Here is a 27,733-nt window from a genome sequence, read left to right as displayed (position 1 = left end):
AGCCAAGGTGTTTTTATTGCTGCCTCAGGGCGCCCCCCCCAGCGCCCTGCACCCTCAGTGACCGGAGTGTGAAGTGTGTGAGAGGAGCAATGGCGCACAGCTGCAGTGCTGTGCGCTACCTTGGTGAAGACAGAGTCTTCATGCCGCCGATTTTCCGGACCATCTTCTTGCTTCTGGCTCTGTAAGGGGGACGGCGGCGCGGCTCCGGGACCGAACATCAAGGCTGGGCCTGCGGTCGATCCCTCTGGAGCTAATGGTGTCCAGTAGCCTAAGAAGCCCAATCCGGCTGCAAGCAGGCGAGTTCGCTTCTTCTCCCCTTAGTCCCTCGCTGCAGTGAGCCTGTTGCCAGCAGGTCTCACTGAAAATAACAAATTCTAAGACTATAACTTTCTAAGAGCTCAGGAGAGCCCCTAGTGTGCATCCAACCTCGGCCGGGCACGAAATCTAACTGAGGCTTGGAGGAGGGTCATAGTGGGAGGAGCCAGTGCACACCAGGTAGTCTAAGATCTTTCTAGAGTGCCCAGCCTCCTTCGGAGCCCGCTATTCCCCATGGTCCTTACGGAGTTCCCAGCATCCACTAGGACGTTAGAGAAAAATGCGTTAGTGCCGTGTGACTCAATAGCACTGAGCATCTTTTTTTGCGTTTTTCCACAAAAATGCGTCTTCGTCGCAAAGTAATGCAATAGGATGCACAAGCAGCTTCTGCTGATTAAAATGATGTACGACATGCGTATATTATGTGTGGGACCGTGACTGTATTTGCATACAAAATGCTCAACCCTCTGTACCTTAAATCACTTTGCGACCATAGAACCCTAACTAAAAAAAAACTCTCTCTGCTTTATAATGTTCTTCTCTCCTCTAAACAGTCCCTGGTTCCAGTTTGGGGCAGTTTGGTCAGGCAGATCAGCACTGCGAGGGGTGTGGTGTGGAAGTAGTGGGTAGTGTTGGAGGCATGATAACGTGACCATGTCACTGTGGTCCCGTCCCACACTATAACAATACTACAGCATTTTAAAACGGGGTGCGTGGCCATGATGACTGAGAATCACATCATTGCCCACCTGTACCGCCCACTTCTCTCGGGAAGAGGGGACTGTGGCCTGGGTGGCTACAGGAGATGTGGTCATTCTGCTTCATGGACTGCACAGGAGACTTACCAAGTATGTACAAGCATGTTTCAAGCAAGCACACTCTTCGGTTGTTAAGTCATGGCTGCTTCAATAGAAAACTGTAGGCATGCTTTGGTAGTATTAGCACCACTATTACAATTACACACACACACACACAGTGAAATTATGATGTCTATTCGGTATCTCTGTTAGATAAAAGATTATTTTTTTATTACTATTTTTAGAGTTTCCATCAATAATTCTGAACAAAAAAATAAGTTGAAAAAAAATATAGAGAACAAACTTACGTAGTCATCTGTGGCATCTTTTACAGCAGTGATGGTCAATACAAGAACTAAAGGCACAATGGTAGTAAACCATGACAACGAAGAGATTTCAGGGATCAGCTGCAATGTGAAACACAGGGTCATTCAGTTAGCATAACTAAACCAGTCTTAAAAGAATAACAACATGTTGTGAATGGCAAAAAAAGTTAAGAAACCCCTCAAGTATAACAAAAATAAGAATTTACTTACCGATAATTCTATTTCTCATAGTCCGTAGTGGATGCTGGGGACTCCGAAAGGACCATGGGGAATAACGGCTCCGCAGGAGACTGGGCACAAAGTAAAAGCTTTAGGACTAGCTGGTGTGCACTGGCTCCTCCCCCTATGACCCTCCTCCAAGCCTCAGTTAGGATACTGTGCCCGGACGAGCGTACACAATAAGGAAGGATTTTGAATCCCGGGTAAGACTCATACCAGCCACACCAATCACACCGTACAACTTGTGATCTGAACCCAGTTAACAGCATGATAACAGAAGGAGCCTCTGAAAAGATGGCTCACAACAACAATAACCCGATTTTTGTAACAATAACTATGTACAAGTAATGCAGACAATCCGCACTTGGGATGGGCGCCCAGCATCCACTACGGACTATGAGAAATAGAATTATCGGTAAGTAAATTCTTATTTTCTTTAACGTCCTAGTGGATGCTGGGGACTCCGAAAGGACCATGGGGATTATACCAAAGCTCCCAAACGGGCGGGAGAGTGCGGATGACTCTGCAGCACCGAATGAGAGAACTCCAGGTCCTCCTCAGCCAGGGTATCAAATTTGTAGAATTTAGCAAACGTGTTTGCCCCTGACCAAGTAGCTGCTCGGCAAAGTTGTAAAGCCGAGACCCCTCGGGCAGCCGCCCAAGATGAGCCCACTTTCCGTGTGGAATGGGCTTTTACAGATTTTGGCTGTGGCAGGCCTGCCACAGAATGTGCAAGCTGAATTGTACTACAAATCCAACGAGCAATCGTCTGCTTAGAAGCAGGAGCACCCAGCTTGTTGGGTGCATACAGGATAAACAGCGAATCAGATTTTCTGACTCCAGCCGTCCTGGAAACATATATTTTCAGGGCCCTGACTACGTCCAGCAACTTGGAATCCTCCAAGTCCCTAGTAGCCGCAGGCACCACAATAGGCTGGTTTAAGTGAAATGCTGAAACCACCTTAGGGAGAAATTGAGGACGAGTCCTCAATTCTGCCCTATCCGTATGAAAAATTAGGTAAGGGCTTTTATAGGATAAAGCCGCCAATTCTGATACACGCCTGGCTGAAGCCAGGGCTAACAGCATTACCACTTTCCATGTGAGATATTTTAAGTCCACAGTGGTGAGTGGTTCAAACCAATGTGATTTTAGGAATCCCAAAACTACATTGAGATCCCAAGGTGCCACTGGAGGCACAAAAGGAGGCTGTATATGCAGTACTCCCTTGACAAACGTCTGAACTTCAGGAACAGAAGCCAGTTCTTTTTGGAAGAATATTGACAGGGCCGAAATTTGAACCTTAATGGACCCTAATTTGAGGCCCATAGACAGTCCTGTTTGCAGGAAATGCAGGAAACGACCCAGTTGAAATTCCTCTGTAGGGGCCTTCCTGGCCTCGCACCACGCAACATATTTACGCCAAATACGGTGATAATGTTGTATGGTTACATCCTTCCTGGCTTTGATCAGGGTAGGGATGACTTCCTCCGGAATGCCTTTTTCCTTCAGGATCCGGCGTTCAACCGCCATGCCGTCAAACGCAGCCGCGGTAAGTCTTGGAACAGACATGGTCCCTGCTGGAGCAGGTCCTTTCTTAGAGGTAGAGGCCACGGGTCTTCCGTGAGCATCTCTTGAATTTCCGGGTACCAAGTCCTTCTTGGCCAATCCGGAGCCACGAGTATAGTCTTTACTCCTCTTCTTCTTATGATTCTCAGTACTTTTGGTATGAGAGGAAGAGGAGGGAACACATACACTGACTGGTACACCCACGGTGTTACCAGAGCGTCCACAGCTATTGCCTGAGGGTCCCTTGACCTGGCGCAATATCTGTCCAGTTTTTTGTTGAGGCGGGACGCCATCATGTCCACCTTTAGTTTTTCCCAACGGTTCACAATCATGTGGAAGACTTCTGGGTGAAGTCCCCACTCCCCCGGGTGAAGATCGTGTCTGCTGAGGAAGTCTGCTTCCCAGTTGTCCACTCCCGGAATGAACACTGCTGACAGTGCTATCACATGATTCTCCGCCCAGCGAAGAATCCTTGCCACTTCCATCATTGCCCTCCTGCTTCTTGTGCCGCCCTGTCTGTTTACGTGGGCGACTGCCGTGATGTTGTCCGACTGGATCAACACCGGCTGACCCTGAAGCAGAGGTCTTGCCTGACTTAGGGCATTGTAAATGGCCCTTAGTTCCAGGATATTTATGTGAAGTGACGTTTCCATGCTTGACCACAAGCCCTGGAAATTTCTTCCCTGTGTGACTGCTCCCCAGCCTCTCAGGCTGGCATCCGTGGTCACCAGGACCCAATCCTGAATGCCGAATCTGCGGCCCTCTAGGAGATGAGCACTCTGTAACCACCACAGGAGAGACACCCTTGTCCTTGGAGACAGGGTTATCCGCTGATGCATTTGAAGATGCGATCCAGACCATTTGTCCAGCAGATCCCACTGAAAAGTTCTTGCGTGGAATCTGCCGAATGGAATCGCTTCGTAAGAAGCCACCATCTTTCCCAGGACCCTTGTGCATTGATGTACTGACACTTGGCCTGGTCTTAGGAGGTTCCTGACTAGGTCGGATAACTCCTTGGCTTTCTCCTCCGGGAGAAACACCTTTTTCTGTACTGTGTCCAGAATCATCCCTAGGAACAGCAGACGTGTCGTCGGAATCAGCTGCGATTTTGGAATATTTAGAATCCATCCGTGCTGTCGTAGTACTACTTGAGATAGTGCTACTCCGACCTCTAACTGTTCTCTGGACCTTGCCCTTATCAGGAGATCGTCCAAGTAAGGGATAATTAAGACGCCTTTTCTTCGAAGAAGAATCATCATTTCGGCCATTACCTTGGTAAAGACCCGGGGTGCCGTGGACAATCCAAACGGCAGCGTCTGAAACTGATAGTGACAGTTCTGTACCACAAACCTGAGGTACCCTTGGTGAGAAGGGCAAATTGGGACATGGAGGTAAGCATCCTTGATGTCCAGAGACACCATATAGTCCCCTTCTTCCAGGTTCGCTATCACTGCTCTGAGTGACTCCATCTTGAACTTGAACCTTTTTATGTAAGTGTTCAAGGATTTCAGATTTAAAATGGGTCTCACCGAGCCGTCCGGCTTCGGTACCACAAACAGCGTGGAATAATACCCCTTTCCCTGTTGTAGGAGGGGTACCTTGATTATCACCTGCTGGGAATACAGCTTGTGAATGGCTTCCAATACCGCCTCCCTGTCGGGGGGAGACGTTGGTAAAGCAGACTTCAGGAACCGGCGAGGGGAGACGTCTCGAATTCCAATTTGTACCCCTGAGATACTACCTGCAGGATCCAGGGGTCCACTTGCGAGTGAGCCCACTGCGCGCTGAAATTCTTGAGACGGGCCCCCACCGTGCCTGAGTCCGCTTGTAAGGCCCCAGCGTCATGCTGAGGACTTGGCAGAAGCGGGGGAGGGCTTCTGTTCGTGGGAAGAGGCTGTTTGCTGCAGTCTTTTTCCCCTTCCTCTGCCCCGGGGCAGATATGAGTGGCCTTTTGCCCGCTTGCCCTTATGGGGACGAAAGGACTGAGCCTGAAAAGACGGTATCTTTTTCTGCTGCGAGGTGACTTGGGGTAAAAAGGTGGATTTTCCAGCCGTTGCCGTGGCCACCAGGTCCGATAGACCGACCCCAAATAACTCCTCCCCTTTATACGGCAATACTTCCATATGCCGTTTGGAATCCGCATCCCCTGACCACTGTCGCGTCCATAATCCTCTTCTGGCAGAAATGGACATCGCACTTACTCTTGATGCCAGAGTGCAAATATCCCTCTGTGCATCTCGCATATATAGAAATGCATCCTTTAAATGCTCTATAGTCAATAATATATTGTCCCTGTCCAGGGTATCAATATTTTCAGTCAGAGAATCCGACCAAGCCACCCCAGCACTGCACATCCAGGCTGAGGCGATTGCCGGTCGCAGTATAATACCAGTATGTGTGTGTATATACTTTTAAGGATATTTTCCAGCTTCCTATCAGCTGGTTCCTTGAGGGCGGCCGTATCAGGAGACGGTAACGCCACTTGTTTTGATAAGCGTGTGAGCGCCTTATCTATGCTAGGGGGTGTTTCCCAACGCGCCCTAACCTCTGGCGGGAAAGGGTATAATGCCAATAATTTTTTAGAAATTAGCAGTTTTTTATCGGGGGAAACCCACGCTTCATCACACACCTCATTTAATTCATCTGATTCAGGAAAAACTACGGGTAGTTTTTTACCCTTTTTTGTGGTACTTGTAGTATCAGAAATGTTCAAAACCTCCTTCATTGCCGTGATCATGTAACGTGTGGCCCTACTGGAAAATACGTTTGTTTCCTCACCGTCGACACTGGAGTCAGTGTCCGTGTCAGTGTCTGTATCGACCTGAGGTAACGGGCGTTTTATAGCCCCTGACGGTGTTTGAGACGCCTGTACAGGTATTAACTGATTTGCCGGCTGTCTCATGTCGTCAACAGTCTTTTGTAAAGTGCCGACACTATCACGTAATTCTTTCCATAAGACCATCCAGTCAGGTGTCGACTCCCTAGGGGGTGACATCACTAACACAGGCAATTGCTCCGCCTCCACACCATTTTCCTCCTCATACATGTCGACACAGCGTACCGACACACAGCACACACACAGGGAATGCTCTGATAGAGGACAGGACCCCACTAGCCCTTTGGGGAGACAGAGGGAGAGTTTGCCAGCACACACCAGAGCGCTATATATATATATATATATATACAGGGATAACCTTATATAAGTGTTTTTCCCTAATATAGCTGCTGTATATATTAATATGCCAATTTAGTGCCCCCCCTCTCTTGTTTTACCCTGTTTCTGTAGTGCAGGACTGCAGGGGAGAGTCAGGGAGCCTTCCTCCAACGGAGCTGTGAGGAAAAAATGGCGCTTGTGTGCTGAGGAGATAGGCTCCGCCCCTTTCTCCCGCTTTTTTGTGGAAACTGGCAGGGGTTAAATACATCCATATAGCCCAGGAGCTATATGTGATGTATTTTTAGCCATTTAAGGTATTTTCATTGCGTCCCAAGGCGCCCCCCCCCCCCAGCACCCTGCACCCTCAGTGACCGGAGTGTGAAGTGTGCTGAGAGCAATGGCGCACAGCTGCGGTGCTGTGCGCTACCTTATTGAAGACAGGACGTCTTCTGCCGCCGATTTTCCGGACCTCTTCACTCTTCTGGCTCTGTAAGGGGTCCGGCGGCGCGGCTCCGGGACCCATCCATGGCTGGGCCTGTGATCGTCCCTCTGGAGCTAATGTCCAGTAGCCTAAGAAGCCCAATCCACTCTGCACGCAGGTGAGTTCGCTTCTTCTCCCCTTAGTCCCTCGATGCAGTGAGCCTGTTGCCAGCAGGTCTCACTGAAAATAAAAAAACCTATTTAAACTTTTACTCTAAGCAGCTCAGGAGAGCCACCTAGATTGCACCCTTCTCGTTCGGGCACAAAATCTTAACTGAGGCTTGGAGGAGGGTCATAGGGGGAGGAGCCAGTGCACACCAGCTAGTCCTAAAGCTTTTACTTTGTGCCCAGTCTCCTGCGGAGCCGCTATTCCCCATGGTCCTTTCGGAGTCCCCAGCATCCACTAGGACGTTAGAGAAATCTACTTTACTGCAATTTCTAATGCCACTTAAGACGTTTAAGACCTACGTGGCTACAATTTGCAGCACATACTGTATGAAAAAGAAAGATGATCCCTACATATATCTGACAAGGATCTATTGCATACTGAGCCTGATTCAGGTATGGACGGAGTTGCTATCACTGATGCTTACATGGAAGCAGCAGCAATCCCACTAATAAGGTAATGCTGCAGGAGGCGTCACGCTTGCTGCATGTATTACTGATCCGAGCTGCGTCCTAGGACCCAGCATCGGATCATCTGGGATACCATCGGCCTGGTGTGTAACCCACAGGGTCACGCAAGCCAGCCACCGCAACTGCAACAAAGAGGACAGGAAATCTCCATCTTTTGACGGAGATCCTGGCCTCGGCATTACCCCACAATGGTGGCAACACACCTCTGTTTTGGAAAACTTAAGTTGTCGCCACCCCCTCCCCGCTCCCAAATGGCGTCAGACTGTCAATCACTGACAGTCTGTTGCTATACTGCATCCTACGTCACAGACCCTACTGCACATGCTCAGTATGGGTCCTGCACACGCACAGTATGGGTCTGGCGCATGCGCATAATACCGAACATCGGCATGTGCAGCTACTACTACAAGAGGACCTAAATCAAACAATTGCGACATGCAGACATCAAATTTGGACATTGTTTCACCAGACTAATGGTGCCCTGATTCATGTGTATCAGAGGTCCTCAAACTCGGTCCTCGGGGGCCCACACAGTGCATGTTTTGCAGGTAACCCAGCAGGTGCACAGGTGTATTAATTACTCACTGACACATTTTAAAAGGTCCACAGGTGGAGCTAATTATTTCATTTGCGATTCTGTGAGGAGACCTGTAAAACATGCACTGTGTGGGCCCCCGAGGACTGAGTTTGAGGACCTCTGATGTGTATGGTCGTATCTGACAAGCATCTACAAACTTGATGGTAAGGTCAAGCAGCTGCATCAGTCATGTAGACTAGACATGTGTGCTCCTATTCAATTACTTATAAAGAGTCCACAGACATTTGTTTTGCCTAAAATGGGATTAGTAGATCCAAATGACCTTTTTTTTTTTAAAAAAAAAATTGTATTAACACCTACCCTACCTCTTATCGTTGATTAGACACTCTCTAGCAGTGTAGCTAAAAAAAGGAAACTGACCCAAGGTTCACATTACTTATAAAAAACAGCTGCTGACGTTATTCAAAAGCATGTTAGCATTTCATCAGAAGTAAATCTTCCTGAGCCTGTGTGCAGGGCAGTAATAGTATGTTGTACATACCTGTAATATTAGGAGGAAGAGAAAATACGCATTGGCAACTCGCTGGAACTGTTCAAATAAATTAATAGGCAGGAACGTGATGATATTGTACTTCGATGTCTTGATACCATTATTCTAGAAGCAGAACAACATGCTGGGTTAGTCCACTATAGAACATTGTACACAAAAATGTATACGATGGAAAGAATACAGTTTGCTCTGCACTGTCATGTATGGTTGTATAGCCTCATCATTACTAGCATTTCCCCAGGAGCAGTCATTATGGATATACCATAGAGAGTCCTGTAGGGGGCATAAGAGGACCACACTAAATTCAGGAAGAAAGCACATCATTTCATGAGGCACACAGAGCACAGCAGATTGACTCTACGTGCTCATAGTAACATGTAGCACATGATGCAAGCTACGGCCTTTACACATTGAGCGGCTGATTCAGAGCTAGGACAAAGCAAAAGAAAAAAAGAGCTAATCTGCAAATGGGAAAGCCATGATGCAATCAATGCAAGCAGTTCATATTATAGTACATTTATTTATTTATTTTGCTTGCAGAGTAAATACTCGCTGCTTTTGCATGTATCCCACAAATAATGGATGGCTTTAGTTTTAAACTGCAACTTCAGCTTGGACATGCCACTCCCAACTCTAACTCTGCTCCACCTGCAGTGCAACATGGTTTTGGCAATGTGTAAAGTTGCACCCAACTCAGAATCAGATGCTATATATAGATGATATACCACGCCCAATCTCCTTTCTATAGTGATCCCAAGCCCGTCAGCAGAAACAGAACGGGTGTGGAAGGGGGTAAAAGAGTACCACCCTAAGAAGTTTAGAAATAACTACAATCTTAATACAACATAAAAATCCCCTAATGGCACTAAAGGGGGAAATTCAATTAGCCCCGATAATTTACTGAGTGTAAAAAAGGATGGATCCTCGAGTTTTAACGCCTGGGGCTATTCAATTACAGCCCCTTTATCTCGCCTGGTAAATTAACTGTTAACGGGTGTTAACCCACAGAATCTGGGATAGGTTCCTGTACCTATGTGTTAACATGGCTGCGGTACCTGAAAACAGGCTATTTATTGGGGATTTAACTGCAACCTGCGGGCTGCCTTCGGGCTGAATTGAATAACCCAGCTGCTTGATTTAGTCCACAACAAATTCAGCTGTTGTCTTACTAGAGGTTGCATTCCCCAATAGCATATAAATTAAAACAAACCAAAGTAAGCACTATCCAGCAATTGACACCAAATATATGTAAAATAAAAAAGATTTAAATTCAAAATAATAATTAAAATATCTAAAAATAAAAAGAGAGGTTGAGGATTACTGCAATCATGAAGAAAGAAAAAACGTTATCATTTATTACATATTAATCTATAAAATACACATACATAATGTTACTGATATGGACCTATTGTTACAGAAACAGCAAAAGCCGAATGCAATGGGCCAAGTAACTTAGAATCTTTAAATACCTATTTCTCTCTCTCTATATATATATATATAGCGTAAAATCAGCAATAATGGACGGACGAATGGGTTGGATAAGGAACAGGCGGTCCTAGATTTTAAAACAGTGTAAAAGTTGGGGCCATATTCAGCTAATGTCTTCATAGAGACAGATTCTACATATTTCTACAGCAAAAACACATATTTAATAGAAGCCTATTCGCATTGGATGAACATGTATTTTAAGTTTAGCTAATTATTGAGACAGTAGTAACACATCAGTAGCAAATCTTTGTTTTTGTATTGTAATAAAAAGAGCTTGCTGTTTATGATGGTGTCACGCAGCTACCCTGAGACCAAACACGTCAATGCATATTACAGTGCTCTGGAAAATAAGATGCTTCGCAGAAGATTTGCTGAGTACTCTATGAGCCCAGGAGGGATCCGTCAGCTGCAAAACAATCTGTTGATCGTGCGAATAAAACTCCGCCTCCCATGCAAATGGAAAAAGCTGGAGAGAGGGAATGCTCCCAGCTATACAGAACACTCACAAGACACAAGGTATTTCATAGCAAGTTCTTTATAGCACAGTATCCAATGCCATTTTTTTCCCTGTTAGGGTCTTGAGATCACTAAGTTTTTTTTAAGCTTCTACTGTCATGTTTTCCATTTCCAATATTGTAAGACTCTACAATAATTGTCTATTATAAGGCAATGAGTTTTTTTAAGTGAGTCGATCATACACTTCAGAAAAATGTAATATTAGTTGCACAGCCTGAAAATATTAATAGTACAGCATGAGAATATTAACAGCACTGCCTGAGTAAAAATGTAATTTCATCGCACACCACTCTGAAAAATCATGTATATGTTGTGCCCCTCCCTCTCTATCTAGTGGTATAAAAGAGATACCAGTCACCATATTGCCCTGCTTCGAGACGTGTTAGACAAACGAATTGAGATGAATAGTCAGGGCTGGATTAAGGTCTGTGGGGGCCCCCCTTGGCAACAAACTTATGGGGGGGGGCTATCATAAGTGATATAGTGGTGATGTTATTGAAAAAAAGTATAATTCATCAATCAGCATTGTGATTATTAATTAATTCTAGTTTAAGATGTAAAATAATATTTACTACTGAGTCAGTCTTTCTTCCTAAGGGGTTATTAGTACACTAACAACCCCTTAGGAATAATGACTGATTCAATAATAATTATGATTTCACAGCTTACACAAGAATTAGTCATGTGCACATATCACAAGCACAATAAGATGTATATTAAAATATTTTGGCATTTATAGGAAAATTATTGATAACATTTTATATTCTTATAAAAATAGAAGATACTACTACCAGACAGCCAGGCAGCAGAAACTAACTCACATGAATCTTTTGTTTAATATAATTTGTGCACTGACGAATATGGAGGGGATTTAAATAGTGCTGGCAGGCAGGCGGCAAAGCAACGGGGTCCCGAGTCCAATTCGGGTGGGATAAAGTATGGGGGTCCTGGTGACCGAACCTGTCGCCCCTACTTTTATCCAGCTCTGTGAATAGGACACTCACTCCCTTCTGTATAGAACTGGGCAGTTTCAGTTATCACCATCATGATAGCTGTGCCCCCTACTGCTCACATGGGTTTGACACATTTGGCTCTTTATAAACACATCACAATAGTGTCAAAGGATTTTCATACAGCACTTAAAAAACGTTTTATACATGCCCCTCACTTAACATAGACTCCATAGTTCAGGGATGACTTGGTGATAAAATCTTTCTCAATCTACCATAATACCCAGTGTTATGGCGCAGAAAAGGTACAATAAGAACCCAGATGCTCCAATAAATTTCTGCAGGCTTGTAGAAATACAAATGCACACCGCACAGTGTTATGTAGAATAAGAAGGTATTATACACCCCTAGATGCTTCCTATATTGATGCACAGTGTTATGACCAATAGATTTCTGTAGTGTTTATCCACTTACTTATGTCCCCAGAACAACAAGCTAATGGTAATGAAAATATATCCCCAGGTAGGCACCAAAATTTTTCTGGAGCTTTATCTGCTCTCTACCATTGTTAGTAGGTAATGCTGAGCAGTCACACTGGTGCCACCGCAGTAGATGCCGTTACATGTGACAGCCTCAGTCAATAAGAACCAGCTGACACGTAACAGCAACGTCTTCTGTGCACAGTAATGCATAACACTAGCAGCAGGCAAGCACCTACTGTCACGTCGCCTTCTGCAGTGGCCAATTGGATTCAATCTACCAACAGAACACAAATTATATTTTGGCCACTACTGCTATAGATCAGGCACTCCCAACCTCGGTCCTCAAAGGAACACTAACAGTGCAGGTTTTAGTGAAATCCAGGCTTCAGCACAGATAAGCTGTTAGTATGGGATGAAAACCTTGCAACACTGACTTAATGTAATTATTCAAAACCAATTTGTTGCAAGCAGTTACAGTTAAACCAGCATAATGATGGACCCTAAGAGGTGCAGAAGTCATGGGATATTTTATTACCCACTGACAAACTCATAACTCTTTAATATCACCCGGAACCATTTAGTAGCACACATGGGGGGGTCATTCCGAGTTGTTCGCTAGCTGTTTTCGGTCGCAGCGTAGCAATTAGGCAAAAAAGCGACATTTCTGCGTATGCGGCGCAATGCACAGGCGCGACGTACTTTCACAACAGCCGAAGTAGTTTCACACAAGGTCTAGCGACACTTCTCAGTCGCACTGCTGGCCGCAGAGTGATTGACAGGAAGTGGGTGTTTCTGGGAGGTAACTGACCGTTTTCGGGGAGTGTGTGGAAAAACGCAGGTGTGACAGATACAAACGCAGGCGTGCCTGGGGAAACGCAGGCGTGGCTGGTCGAGCGCAGGGCGTGTTTGTGACATCAAAACAGGAACTAAACAGTCTGAAGTGATCGCAAGCTAGGAGTAGATCTGGACCTGCTCAGAAAATGCACAATCTTTTTTTGTAGCCGCTGTGCGATCCTTTCGTTTGCACTTCTGCTAAGCTAAGATACACTCCCAGAGGGCGGCGGCTTAGCGTTTGCACGGCTGCTAAAAGCAGCTAGCGAGCGAACAACTCGGAATGAGGGCCATGGCCTAATACTCCAAGTAATTCGAATAAATGGGAAGAAAATCACCCAGTGATTAATGATCTTTACTCCTAACTCCAAATCCACTCCTCTTTCTAAAATCACACTTTCACACTGATCTCCTATATAATAGCCCAGATCTGTGACTCTGCCTGTGTGCATAATGCTGGGCGTGGCTAGGAGCTCTCATTGGGTTAGCAGCAGGTCTATCACACCCAATCCTCAGCTGATTGGTCGAGAAACGCCCTCCCACAGAGGTTGCATTCAATGGAAGGCTCTGCCCTTTGGCTGCTGTGTGTTCCCAGAGCAGGATTAACAATGGGGCTCGTGGAGCTGCAGCTCCAAGTCCAAACCTCAAAATAGGCCGACTGCATCTGCAGCAACATACCCTCCAACAACATACACATAAAAATGTATACAAATTCAAAGAGGGGGCATGGCCACAAGTAAAGTGGTGTGGCCACGCCCCTTTCCTATACTTTCAATGGAAGGTTGGAGAGCCAAAAATCGTTACAGACCATTAAAAAAAAATAAGATTTTACTCACCGGTAAATCTATTTCTCGTAGTCCGTAGTGGATGCTGGGTACTCCGTAAGGACCATGGGGAATAGACGGGCTCCGCAGGAGACTGGGCACTCTTAAAAGAAAGATTAGGTACTACATCTGGTGTGTACTGGCTTCTCCCTCTATGCCCCTCCTCCAGACTTCAGTTAAGGAAACTGTGCCCGGAAGAGCTGACATTACTAGGAAAGGATTTGGAATCCAGGGTAAGACTCATACCAGCCACACCAATCACACTGTACAACTTGTGATAACTATACCCAGTTAACAGTATGAACAACAACTGAGCCTCATTTAACAGATGGCTCATAACAAAACCCTATAGTTAAGCAATAACTATATACATGTATTGCAGAAAGTCCGCACTTGGGACGGGCTCCCAGCATCCACTACGGACTATGAGAAATAGATTTACCGGTGAGTAAAATCTTATTTTCTCTGACGTCCTAGTGTCAGGAACTGGTGCAGAATCCGGAATTCGGGATCAGGTACCAAGTGGTTGACGTTACCCAGAACAGAGGCGCGGAGTCTAACACGCCGGAAGGTTTTCACCAGGGAACCCCACAAGGAGATATGGGCTTCGCGGCTTCCGACGTGCAGGTCGCGGCCCCCTGTCTGGGTCACTTGATACCTGAACTGGACTAGAGTTATGGTAGAGGTGTTGTATATGATCAGCCGCAGGGATACACAGGAACAAACAGGAACTGGAGAAGGTGGCAGGGTGCACACGGCCAGATGGTACGCTGGGGCTGTGGAGATGGAACAGCAGCAGGCACTCCAGGAGTGACACAGGAGGTAGCGGCACACGGACGGACTGGGGCGCAGACACTTGGAGACAGGGTAACGGCAGTCGGCAGACTAAAGTCGTCAGCAAGATGTTGAAGCTGGAATTCAATACTGGAACAAGGCAATACCCACTGGACAGATGAACTGAGACCAGAGAGGAACCAGAGAGCAGAACACCACATGGAGTAGCTATAACTGGCAAAGCTTCTTGGGATTGAGAGGCTTAAAAGAACAGGCTGGACCAATCAGTTGTGAGCACCAGACAGGCCCCCAGTAATTGATATAACATGCAGCTGCAGTGCAGACTGAGCAGGCTGACAAGCTGAATAGTAGTTTTCAGGTAACGAGCTGTAATTACAGAATCCAGACACCTGTGAAGTCAGTTGCTGAGTGCAGGAGCAAAGGCACTGGGAGACAACTGTGCAGGAGTTAGCTGTGACCTGTAGTTCCACAAACTGAAGCAAAGGTAATTATAACAATAACAAAACATGAGTGCTCAGGATTGTAACAGTACCCCCCCACCCCTTGAAGAGGGGTTAAGAACCCCTAGAACCAGGCTTATCCGGAAATTCACAGAAGAAAGACCTCTTAAGTCTGGGTGCATGAAGAAACCGCTCTGGTACCCAGGTTCTCTCTTCCGGACCATAACCCTTCCAATGCACGAGGAAATTAACTTGACCCCTCCTGAACTTGGAATCCAGAATCTTTTCCACAACAAACTCCTTGTGACCTTGGACTAACACAGTGGCAGGCCTTCTGGAAGGAGATCTTCTAAATCTCTGGGACACAAATGCTGGTTTCAACAAGGAACAGTGGAAAGTGTTATTGATCTTAAGTGATTTTGGTAAAAGGAGTCGAACGGCTACTGGATTAATCTGTCTAATAATCCGGAATGGACCAATGAACCTAGGCCCAAATTTTTGAGAGGGCTGGCGTAACTTGATATTTCGAGTGGACAGCCACACCATGTCACCCACTTTAAAAGTACAAGGTCTTCGTCGTCTGTCAGCAAATTGTTTGGAATGAACAGAGACTTGGTTGAGTGCCAGACGTACTCTCCTCCAAATTTTCCTCAGACGAGCTACAGGATCAAGGGAAGTAGTCTGTTGCTGCAGGATGTCAAAAGCGTTAGACCTAGGATGGAACCCAGAGAGACAAAAGAAGGGTGATATGGATGAAGAAGAGTGACTGGAATTATTATATGCAAATTCAGCAAATGCCAGATGGTCCACCCAATCGTTATGGTACTTGGAAACATAACAACGGAGATACTGTTCAAGAGACTGGTTCACTCGCTCAGTCTGTCCATTGGATTGCGGATGATAACCAGAGGACAGACTAAGATTAAATATCCAAGGCTGAACAGAAAGCTCGCCAGAATTGAGCAATAAACTGAGTTCCTCTGTCAGAGACGATGTCCTGTGGTAATCCATGTAATTTAAAGATATGTTGGATAAACAAGGTTGCCAATTCCCTGGCACTGGGGAGCTTGCGAAGAGGAACAAAGTGAGCCATCTTACTGAACCGGTCTACCACAACCCAAATGGTATTGTACCCCGATGACTTGGGAAGATCAACCACAAAGTCCATAGAAATATGGGACCAAGGTCTTGAGGGAACCGTAAGAGGCGTAAGATGTCCCATGGGAGCTTTACGAGGAGTTTTATGTTGAGCACAGATCTCACAAGCAAGAATGAACTCTCTAACATCTTGATACATAGAAGGCCACCAAACTGAGCGAGACAATAAATCCAGAGTCTTAGAAATCCCTAGATGCCCAGAGATTCTTTTTACATGAAATTCAGATAAAACTGCTTTCCTGTACTCTTTAGGGACAAAGAGGAGTCCTGAGGGAGTCCCCATGGGTGCAAGAGACTGTTTGGCTTGAATCTGGAAGACTAAATCTTGAGCAAGACCAGCATGGATATTGGAAACAAGAATAATTGGTTCAGAAGAGCAGGATGAATTTTGAATTGGAAGGAAGCTTCGTGACAAGGCATCTGCTTTAAGATTCTTCGATCCTGGCCGATAGGAGATCACATAGTTGAATCTAGTGAATAATAATGCCCATCGTGCCTGTCTTGGATTCAGTCTCTTGGCTGACTCAATATAGGATAAGTTTTTATGGTCAGTGAGGATTGTAATCACGTGTCTCGCCCCTTCCAACCAGTGCTTCCATTCTTCTAGAGCTCACTTGATAGCAAGCAGTTCACGATTTCCAACATCATAGTTGGCTTCGGCAGGAGAGAACTTTCTGGACAGAAAAGAGCACGGGTGAAGTTTAGAATCCACTGGATCTTTCTGTGATAAGACTGCTCCCACTCCCACTTCAGAAGCATCCACTTCCATAACAAAAGGCAGGTCAGGATTTGGATGACTAAGAACAGGTGCAGATATAAAGGCTTTTTTTAACTTGAGAAAAGCTTGTAGAGCTGAAGGTGACCAATGTGATGGATCCGCACCTTTTGTTGGTCAAAGCAACAATAGGTGCAACAATGTCTGAAAATGAACGAATAAATCTCCTGTAATAATTAGCGAACCCAAGAAAGCGTTGTATAGCTTTAAGGTTAGTAGGTTGTGCCCAATCTTGAATTGCTTGAAGCTTACTGGGATCCATGGAGAACCCCTTGGGAGAGATGATGTATCCTAAGAAAGCGACTTCCTTCACTTCGAATTCACATTTTTCTAACTTGGCGTATAGATGGTGCTCCCGGAGCTTTTGCAACACCATCTGGACATGGACTCGATGCTGCTCCAGTGACCGTGAATATATCAGGATGTCATCCAAGTAGACCACAACAAATTTTCCCAGGAATTATCGGAGCACATCATTGATAAAATCTTGGAAGACGGCAGGAGCATTTGACAATCCAAATGGCATAACAATGTATTCATAATGCCCAGAATGAGTGTTGAAGGCCGTCTTCCACTCGTCACCGGCCTTAATTCGTATGAGGTTATATGCCCCCCGAAGATCAATTTTAGAGAAGATTTCCGCCATCCGGAGTTGATCAAACAACACGGAAATCAAAGGCAAAGGATAAGAATTCTTAACAATGATTTTGTTGAGTCCTCTATAATCAATGCATGGACGTAAGGAGCCGTCCTTTTTTGCCACAAAGAAGAATCCTGCTCCTACTGGTGATTTTGAGGGACGAATAAACCCTTTGCTTAGGTTCTCCTGAATATAGTCATCCATGGCTTTAGTTTCTGGCAAAGAAAGAGCATATAATCTACCCTTAGGTAATTTATCTTCGGATACCAGACTGATGGCACAGTCGTAAGGTCGGTGGGGGGGAAGAGTATCCGCCTCTTTCTTGGAGAAGACATCCGCAAATGAATGATATGGAGTCGGTAGCCCCTCTGGTATAACTTGAGAGCATCGCACTGGCAAGGACAGACATCTTCCTGTACATTCTGTTCCCCACTGTAAGAGTTCTCCTGTCTTCCAGCAGATGGATGGATTATGGGATTTCAACCATGGAAGCCCTAGGACTATGGAGGCCATGGGGCAATTCACAAGGAGGAAAATAATCTTCTCCGAATGCAGAAGACCAGTAGTTAAATGAACAGGAGGAGTTTGCTGAGACACTTGCCCACTGAGGAGGGGGTTACCGTCAAGGCCACAAATAGTCACAGAAGGCTTCATCTTTAGTATAGGAATGTTCCAGGACCGGGCGAAAGAGATATCCATAAAGTTGGCAGCTGCACCACAATCAACAAAAGCCTTGACTGCAACTTGCTGAGTAGGTAGACTAATTTGAACTGGAAGCAAGACTGAATTTTTTGGAGAGATTCCAGCCAGACCCAGAAGTAACTCCCCTTTTACCCCTGGGTCTTGTCTTTTCCCGACTTCAGGGTGCAAACATTAGCAAAATGACCCTTTGCTCCACAATATAAGCATAGGCCCATCGATCGCCTACGAGATTTTTCCTGAGCAGAAAGACGAAAGGCCCCAATCTGCATGGGTTCACTGGAATCTTCGGCTTCTTCCAAGGCTACTACTGAGGGAGATGGTGACCCTCCACCTTTCTCCATCCTCCGTTCCCTGATCCGACGATCTACTCGAATTGCTAACAGCATGAGCTTGTCCAGGGTTTCAGCAGTAGGATACTGGACAAGGTAGTCTTTAATTTGCTCAGTGAGGCCTAAGCGGAACCGACTTCGGAGGGCTGGGTCATTCCAACCACTATCACCTGCCCATCTGCGAAACTCAGTACAGTATACCTCGGCCGTGTTTTTCCCTTGTCTCAGGGCTCGTAAGTGAGCCTCTGCAGAAGCTGCTCGGTCCGGGTCATCATAAAGAATTCCTAGGGCGCTAAAAAAGGCATCCACTGTGTGCAAGGCGGGATTCTCCGTTTTCAATCCGAACGCCCAGGACTGGGGTTCCCCCTGCAGGAGGGAGATGATGATACCTACTCGCTGAGCCTCAGAACCAGACGATAATGGCCGGAGTCTGAAATATAGCTTGCAGCTATCACGGAAATTCTGGAACTGTTTCCGGTCACCTGTAAACCGATCTGGAAGATGCAGCTTTGGTTCAGGCCCAGGAGCTCTGGTTACAACCAATGACCTGCTAGTTTCTTCCTGGGTGGAAACTCGGAGCTTTAGATCTTGCAGTTGCTGCGTCAAATTTTGTATTTGACCAGCCAAGATTTGAGCCGGATTTTGCTGTGACGGGTCCATGCCCAGGAAGTGGTGGGCCAGTTATAATGTCAGGAACTGGTGCAGAATCCGGAATTCGGGATCAGGTACCAAGTGGTTGACGTTACCCAGAACAGAGGCGCGGAGTCTAACACACCGGAAGGTTTTCACCAGGGAACCCCGCAAGGGGATATGGGCTTCGCGGCTTCCGACGTGCAGGTCGCGGCCCCCTGTCTGGGTCACTTGATACCTGAACTGGACTAGAGTTATGGTAGAGGTGTTGTATATGATCAGCCGCAGGGATACACAGGAACAAACAGGAACTGGAGAAGGTGGCAGGGTGCACACGGCCAGATGGTACGCTGGGGCTGTGGAGATGGAACAGCAGCAGGCACTCCAGGGGTGACACAGGAGGTAGCGGCACACGGACGGACTGGGGTGCAGACACTTGGAGACAGGGTAACGGCAGTCGGCAGACTAAAGTCGTCAGCAAGATGTTGAAGCTGGAATTCAATACTGGAACAAGGCAATACCCACTGGACAGATGAACTGAGACCAGAGAGGAACCAGAGAAAGAACACCACATGGAGTAGCTATAACTGGCAAAGCTTCTTGGGATTGAGAGGCTTAAAAGAACAGGCTGGACCAATCAGTTGTGAGCACCAGACAGGCCCCCAGTAATTGATATAACATGCAGCTGCAGTGCAGACTGAGCAGGCTGACAAGCTGAATAGTAGTTTTCAGGTAACGAGCTGTAATTACAGAATCCAGACACCTGTGAAGTCAGTTGCTGAGTGCAGGAGCAAAGGCACTGGGAGACAACTATGCAGGAGTTAGCTGTGACCTGTAGTTCCACAAACTGAAGCAAAGGTAATTATAACAATAACACAACATGAGTGCTCAGGATTGTAACACCTAGTGGATGCTGGGTACTCCGTAAGGACCATGGGGATTATACCAAAGCTCCCAAACGGGCGGGAGAGTGCGGATGACTCTGCAGCACCGAATGAGCAAACTCAAGGTCCTCCTCAGCCAGGGTATCAAACTTGTAGAATTTTGCAAAAGTGTTTGATCCCGACCAAGTAGCAGCTCGGCAAAGTTGTAAAGCCGAGACCCCTCGGGCAGCCGCCCAAGAAGAGCCCACCTTCCTCGTGGAATGGGCTTTTACTGATTTAGGATGCGGCACTCCAGCCGCAGAATGAGCCTGCTGAATCGTGCTACAGATCCAGCGAGCAATAGCCTGCTTAGAAGCAGGAGCACCCAGCTTGTTGGGTGCATGCAGGATAAACAGTGAGTCGGTTTTCCTGACTCTAGCCATCCTGGAAACATAGATTTTTAGGGCCCGGACTACGTCCAGCAACTTGGAATCCTCCAAGTCCCGAGTAGCCGCAGGCACCACAATAGGTTGGTTCAAATGAAACGCTGATACCACCTTTGGGAGAAATTGGGGACGAGTCCTCAATTCTGCCCTGTCCATATGGAAAATCAGATAAGGGCTTTTACAGGACAAAGCCGCCAATTCTGACACACGCCTAGCTGAGGCCAAGGCCAACAGCATGACCACCTTCCACGTAAGATACTTCAACTCCACGGTCTGAAGTGGCTCAAACCAATGTGATTTTAGGAAATTCAACACTAAGTTGAGATCCCAAGGTGCCACCGGAGGCACAAAAGGGGGCTGAATATGCAGCACTCCCTTAACAAACATCTGAACTTCAGGCAGTGAAGCCAGTTCTTTTTGAAAGAAAATAGACAGGGCCGAAATCTGGACTTTAATGGATCCCAATTTTAGGCCCATAGTCACTCCTGACTGTAGGAAGTGCAGAAATCGACCCAGCTCAAATTCCTCTGTGGGGGCCTTCATGGCCTCACACCAAGCAACATATTTTCGCCATATGCGGTGATAATGTTTTGCTGTCACATCCTTCCTAGCCTTTATCAGCGTAGGAATGACTTCAACCGGAATGTTTTTTTCCATTAGGATCCGGCGTTCAACCGCCATGCCGTCAAATGCAGCCGCGGTAAGTCTTGGAACAGACAGGGCCCCTGCTGTAGCAGGTCCTGTCGGAGCGGCAGAGGCCAAGGGTCCTCTGAGATCATTTCTTGTAGTTCCGGGTACCAAGTTCTTCTTGGCCAATCCGGAACGATGAGTATAGTTCTTACTCCTCTCTTTCTTATTATCCTCAGCACCTTTGGTATGAGAGGAAGAGGAGGGAACACATAAACCGACTGGTACACCCACGGTGTCACTAGAGCGTCCACAGCTATCGCCTGAGGGTCCCTTGACCTGGCGCAATATCTTTTTAGCTTTTTGTTGAGGCGGGACACCATCATGTCCACCTGTGGCCTTTCCCAACGATATACAATCAGCTGGAAGACTTCTGGATGAAGTCCCCACTCTCCCGGGTGGAGGTCGTGCCTGCTGAGGAAGTCTGCTTCCCAGTTGTCCACTCCCGGAATGAACACTGCTGACAGTGCTAGCATGTGATTCTCCGCCAATCGGAGAATCCTTGTGGCTTCTGCCATCGCCATCCTGCTTCTTGTGCCGCCCTGTCGGTTTACATGGGTGACAGCCGTGATGTTGTCTGACTGAATCAGCACTGGCTGGTTTTGAAGCAGGGGTTCTGCTTGACTTAGGGCATTGTAAATGGCCCTTAGTTCCAGAATATTTATGTGTAGGGAAGTCTCCTGACTCGACCATTGTCCTTGGAAGTTTCTTCCCTGAGTGACTGCCCCCCAACCTCGGAGGCTTGCATCCGTGGTCACCAGGACCCAGTCCTGAATGCCGAATCTGCGGCCCTCGAGAAGATGAGCACTCTGCAGCCACCACAGCAGAGACACCCTGGCCCTCGGGGACAGGGTGATCAGCCGATGCATCTGAAGATGCGATCCGGACCACTTGTCTAACAGATCCCACTGAAAGATCCTTGCATGGAACCTGCCGAAGGGAATTGCTTCGTAAGAAGCTACCATCTTTCCCAGGACTCGCGTGCAGTGATGCACCGACACCTGTTTTGGTTTCAGGAGGTCTCTGACCAGAGAGGACAACTCCTTGGCCTTCTCCTCCGGGAGAAACACCTTCTTCTGTTCTGTGTCCAGAATCATGCCCAAGAACAGCAGACGCGTCGTAGGAACCAGATGCGACTTTGGGATATTCAGAACCCGGAAGTGCTGTTGTAGCACTTCCTGAGATAGTGCTACTCCGACCAACAACTGCTCCTTGGACCTTGCCTTTATAAGGAGATCGTCCAAGTATGGGATAATTATAACTCCCTTCTTTCGAAGGAGTATCATCATTTCGGCCATTACTTTGGTAAATACCCTCGGTGCCGTGGACAGACCAAACAGCAACGTCTGGAATTGGTAATGGCAGTCCTGTACCACAAACCTGAGGTACTCCTGGTGAGGTGGGTAAATGGGGACATGTAGGTAAGCATCCTTTATGTCCAGTGACACCATAAAATCCCCCTCTTCCAGGCTTGCAATAACCGCCCTGAGCGATTCCATTTTGAACTTGAACTTCCTTATATAAGTGTTCAAGGATTTCAAATTTAGAATGGGTCTTACCGAACCGTCTGGTTTCGGTACCACAAACATTGTGGAATAGTAACCCCGTCCCTGCTGAAGGAGGGGAACTTTGATTATCACCTGCTGAAGGTAAAGCTTGTGAATTGAAGCCAGTACTACCTCCCTTTCCATGGGAGTAGCTGGCAAGGCTGATTTGAGGTAACGGCGAGGGGGAGACGTCTCGAACTCCAGCTTGTATCCCTGAGATACCACTTGTAGCACCCAGAGATCCACCTGTGAGCGAACCCACTGGTCGCTGAAGTTCCGGAGACGGGCCCCCACCGCACCTGGCTCCACCTGTGGAGCCCCAGCGTCATGCGATGGACTTAGTGGAAGCAGGGGAGGATTTTTGATCCTGGGAACTGGCTGTCTTGTGCAGCTTTTTCCCTCTACCCCTGCCTCTGGGCAGAAAGGACGCGCCTCTGACCCGCTTGCCTTTCTGAGGCCGAAAGGACTGTACTTGATAATACGGTGCTTTCTTAGGCTGTGAGGGAACCTGAGGTAAAAAAGTCGACTTCCCAGCTGTTGCTGTGGATACGAGGTCCGAGAGACCGTCCCCAAACAATTCCTCACCCTTATAAGGCAAAACTTCCATGTGCCTTTAGAATCTGCATCACCTGTCCACTGCCGAGTCCATAATACTCTCCTGGCAGAAATGGACATTGCATTAATTCTAGATGCCAGTCGGCAAATGTCCCTCTGTGCATCCCTCATATATAAGACTACGTCTTTAATATGCTCTATGGTTAGCAAAATAGTATCCCTGTCAAGGGAATCAATGTTATCTGACAGGGAATCAGACCAAGCTGCTGCAGCACTACACATCCATGCTGAAGCAATAGCAGGTCTCAGTATAGTACCTGAGTGTGTATACACAGACTTAAGGATAGCCTCCTGCTTTCTATCTGCAGGCTCCTTTAAGGCGGCCGTATCCTTAGACGGCAGTGCCACCTTTTTTGATAAGCGTGTGAGCGCCTTGTCCACCCTAGGGGATGTTTCCCAACGCAACCTGTCCGTTGGCGGGAAAGGGTACGCCATTAGTAACCGCTTAGAAATCACTAATTTCTTATCTGGGGAACACCACGCTTCTTCACACAATTCATTTAACTCATCAGATGGGGGAAAAGTCACTGGCTGCTTTTTCTCCCCAAACATAATACCCTTTTTAGTGGTAACCGGGTTAATATCAGAAATGTGCAACACATTTTTCATTGCCGTAATCATGCATCGGATGGCCCTTGTGGATTGTACATTTGTCTCATCCTCGTCGACACTGGAGTCAGACTCCGTGTCGACATCTGTGTCTGCCATCTGAGGCAGCGGGCGTTTTTGAGCCCCTGATGGCCTCTGAGATGCCTGTGCAGGCGCGGGCTGAGATGCCGGCTGTCCCAAAGCTGCGTCATCGAACCTTTTATGCAAAGAGTTGACACTGTCGGTTAATACCTTCCACATATCCATCCACTCTGGTGTCGGCCCCACAGGGGGCGACATCACACTTATCGGCACCTGCTCCGCCTCCACGTAAGCGTCCTCCTCAAACATGTCGACACAGCCGTACCGACACACCGCACACACACACACAGGGAATGCTCTGACTGAGGACAGGACCCCACAAAGTCCTTTGGGGAGACAGAGAGGGAGTATGCCAGCACACACCAGAGCGCTATTTATAACAGAGGGATTTACACTAATACAAAGTGAAATTTCCCCCAATAGCTGCTTATATTACCTTTTGCGCCTAAATTTATGTGCCCCCCCTCTCTTTTTTACCCTTCTTGTAGTGTATTCTGCAGGGGAGAGCCTGGGGAGCGTCCTTCCAGCGGAGCTGTGAAGAGAAAATGGCGCTGGCTGTGCTGAGGAAGATAGCCCCGCCCCTTCAGCGGCGGGCTTCTCCCGCTTTCTTAATAATATTTATGGCGGGGGATTAGGCACATATACAGTTAACAACTGTATTAAGTGTATTTTGCCAACCAAGGTATACAAATTGCAGCCCAGGGCGCCCCCCCCCAGCGCCCTGCACCCACCAGTGACCGGAGCATGTGGTGTGCTGTGCGCTACCTTATTGAAGACCGGAGTCTTCAGCCGCCGATTTTCTCCTGGAATCTTCCGTCTTCTGGCTCTGCAAGGGGGACGGCGGCGCGGCTCCGGGAATGGACGATCGAGGTCGGGCCCTGTGTTCGATCCCTCTGGAGCTAATGGTGTCCAGTAGCCTTAGAAGCACAAGCTAGCTGCAAGCAGGTAGGTTTGCTTCTCTCCCCTCAGTCCCTCGTAGCAGTGAGTCTGTTGCCAGCAGATCTCACTGAAAATAAAAAAACCTAACAAATACTTTCTTTTTTAGTGAGCTCAGGAGAGCCCACTAAGTGCATCCAGCTCTGGCCGGGCACAGATTCTAACTGAGGTCTGGAGGAGGGGCATAGAGGGAGGAGCCAGTGCACACCAGATGTAGTACCTGATCTTTCTTTTAAGAGTGCCCAGTCTCCTGCGGAGCCCGTCTATTCCCCATGGTCCTTACGGAGTACCCAGCATCCACTAGGACGTCAGAGAAAGGTACTGTACCATACCCTCCAATTGTACCTTTTTGGCAGCTACCATACCTTTATTTTATGGTCTGTACCGATTTTTGGCTCTCCAAACTTCCATCGAAAGTATAGGAAAAGGTTTACCCGTGACCACGCCCCCATGTAGCATTTGTACCAATTTTTGTGTGTAAAATGTTGGAGGGTATGCTGTACCTGCCAAAAAGATACAGGTGGAGGGTATGCCAATGCATCTGCAGCAAGTCTCTGCACTGTAGATAGGGAAAAAAATATCCTTTTACTGCAGCGTCCTACGGGGGTCATTCCGACCTGATCGCACGCTGCCGTTTTTCGCAGTGCAGCGATCAGGTCACTACTGCGCATGCGCCGCAATGCGCAGGCGCGTCGTACGGGTACAAAGCAGATCGTTGCTGTGCGATGGATTTAGCGAAGAATCCATTCACACTACCGATCGCAAGTATATTGACAGAATGAAGGCGTTCGCGGGTGTCAACTGACCGTTTTTGGGAGTGTTTGGAAAAACGCAGGCGTGTCCAAGCGTTTGCAGGGCAGTTGTCTGACGTCAATTCCGGGACCGGACAGGCTGAAGTGATCGCAAAGGCTGAGTAAGTTCTGTGCTACTCAGAAACTGCACACACTATTTTTGTACCGCTCAGCTACACATGCGATCGCACACTTGCACAGCACATATACACTCCCCAGTAGGCGGCGACTATGCATTCGCACGGCTGCAAAAACAGGATTTTAATACCTACCGGTAAATCCTTTTCTCCTATGTCCTAGAGGATGCTGGGGTCCATTTCATGACCATGGGGTATTGACGGTTCAGCAGGAGCCATGGGCACTTTAAGACTTTTCAAGGGTGTGAACTGGCTCCTCCCTCTATGCCCCTCCTCCAGACCTCAGTTATAGGAACTGTGCCCAGGGAGACGGACATTTCGAGGAAAGGATTTACATTTATACTAACGGTGAGAATCATACTCACACCTCAACTCATCCTCACACCTCAACCATGCCGCACAACATGGCATTCAACTTAACACACGCCAACAGGCATAAACCATTTACAGCAACATGCTGAAAACAAATGTAACACACAACTTGTGTAACTAACTGAACAAAACTGCAGGTAAAGTACGCACTGGGTCGGGCGCACAGCATCCTCTACGGACTAGGAGAAAAGGATTTACCGGTAGATATTAAAATCCTGTTTTTTCATACGTCCTAGAGGATGCTGGGGTCTATTTCATGACCATGGGGTTTATACCAAAGCTCCAGTACGGACGGGAGAGTGCAGATGACCCTGCAGCACCGGTTGACCAAACTTGAGGTCCTCATCGGCCAAAGTGTCAAACTTATAAAATTTATCAAAAGTGTTTGACCCTGACCAAGTAGCTGCTCGGCAAAGATGTAATGCCGAGACCCCCCGGGCAGCCGTCCAAGACGAGCCCACCTTCCTAGTAGAATGGGCCTTCACCGACTTCGGCAACGGCAAACCAGTCGAAGAATGAGCGTGCTGAATCGTACCTCTGATCCAGCGCGCAATGGTCTGCTTGGAAGCAGGACACCCAATCTTGTTGGGAGCATACATGACAAACAGAGCCTCTGTTTTCCGTATCCGAGCTGTTCTAGCGACATAAATCTTCAAAGCCCTAACCACATCTAGAGACTTTGACTCAGTGAACGTGTCAGTAGCCACTGGCACCACAATAGGTTGGTATGTGGAAAGATGAAACCACTTACGGAAGAAAATGTTGGCGAGTTCTCAACTCCGCCCTATCTTCATGGAAGATCAGGTTAGGGCTCTTGTGAGACAAGGCCCCCAACTCAGGCACCCGCCTTGCGGATGCCAAGGTTAAAAGCATCACCACTTTCCAAGTGAGAAACTTCAACTCTATCTCCTGTAGAGGTTCAAACCAACTTGATTGAAGGAACTGCAACATCACATTAAGGTCCCATGGTGCCACTGGAGGCACAAATGGAGGCTGGATGTGTAAAACCCCTTTCACGAAGGTCTGAACTTCTGGAAGAGAAGCCAATTGTTTTTGAAAGAAAACTGATAAGGCCCGAAATCTGGACCTTGATTGACCCCAATCTAAAGCCCGCATCCACACCAGCCTGAAGAAAATGGAGAAAACGTCCCAACTCAAACTCTTCCGTAGGAGCCTTCTTGGATTCACACCAAGACACATATTTTCTCCAAATACGGTGGTAATGTTTAGACGTTACTCCTTTCCTGGCCTGAATAAGAGTGGGGATGACTTCCTTGGGAATACCCTTTCGGGCTAGGATCCGACTCTCAACAGCAATGCCGTCAAACGTAGCAGCGGTAAGTCTTGATACACACACGGCCCCTGCTGTAGTAGGTCCTCTCGAGGAGGAAGAGGCCGAGGATCTCCTATGAGCAACTCCTGAAGATCTGGATACCAAGCCCTCCTTGGCCAGTCTGGGGCAATGATGATTGCTCAAACTCTTGTTCTTCTTATTATTTTGAGAACT

At 47.3% G+C, this 27,733-nt stretch overlaps 1 protein-coding gene across 3 annotated transcripts in view; it reads right to left on the bottom strand.

The window, feature by feature from the left end:
- Positions 1-27,733, bottom strand: part of ATP8B4 (ATPase phospholipid transporting 8B4 (putative)) — a 498,700-nt gene that overhangs the window by 319,739 nt on the left and 151,228 nt on the right. For all 3 annotated transcript variants that reach the window (XM_063926015.1, XM_063926016.1, XM_063926013.1), the window contains 2 exons: positions 8,574-8,687; positions 1,421-1,519 (listed from right to left, as the gene is read on the bottom strand). In XM_063926015.1, the coding sequence (XP_063782085.1) occupies positions 1,421-1,519; positions 8,574-8,687 (213 nt within the window). The remainder of the gene's footprint in view (positions 1-1,420; positions 1,520-8,573; positions 8,688-27,733) is intronic.

This window comes from Pseudophryne corroboree, chromosome 6, assembly GCF_028390025.1.
Source record: "Pseudophryne corroboree isolate aPseCor3 chromosome 6, aPseCor3.hap2, whole genome shotgun sequence".
NCBI lineage: Eukaryota > Metazoa > Chordata > Amphibia > Anura > Myobatrachidae > Pseudophryne > Pseudophryne corroboree.
Note: the sequence above shows the minus strand (reverse complement) of the source record. Positions and strands in the feature narration are given on the sequence as shown.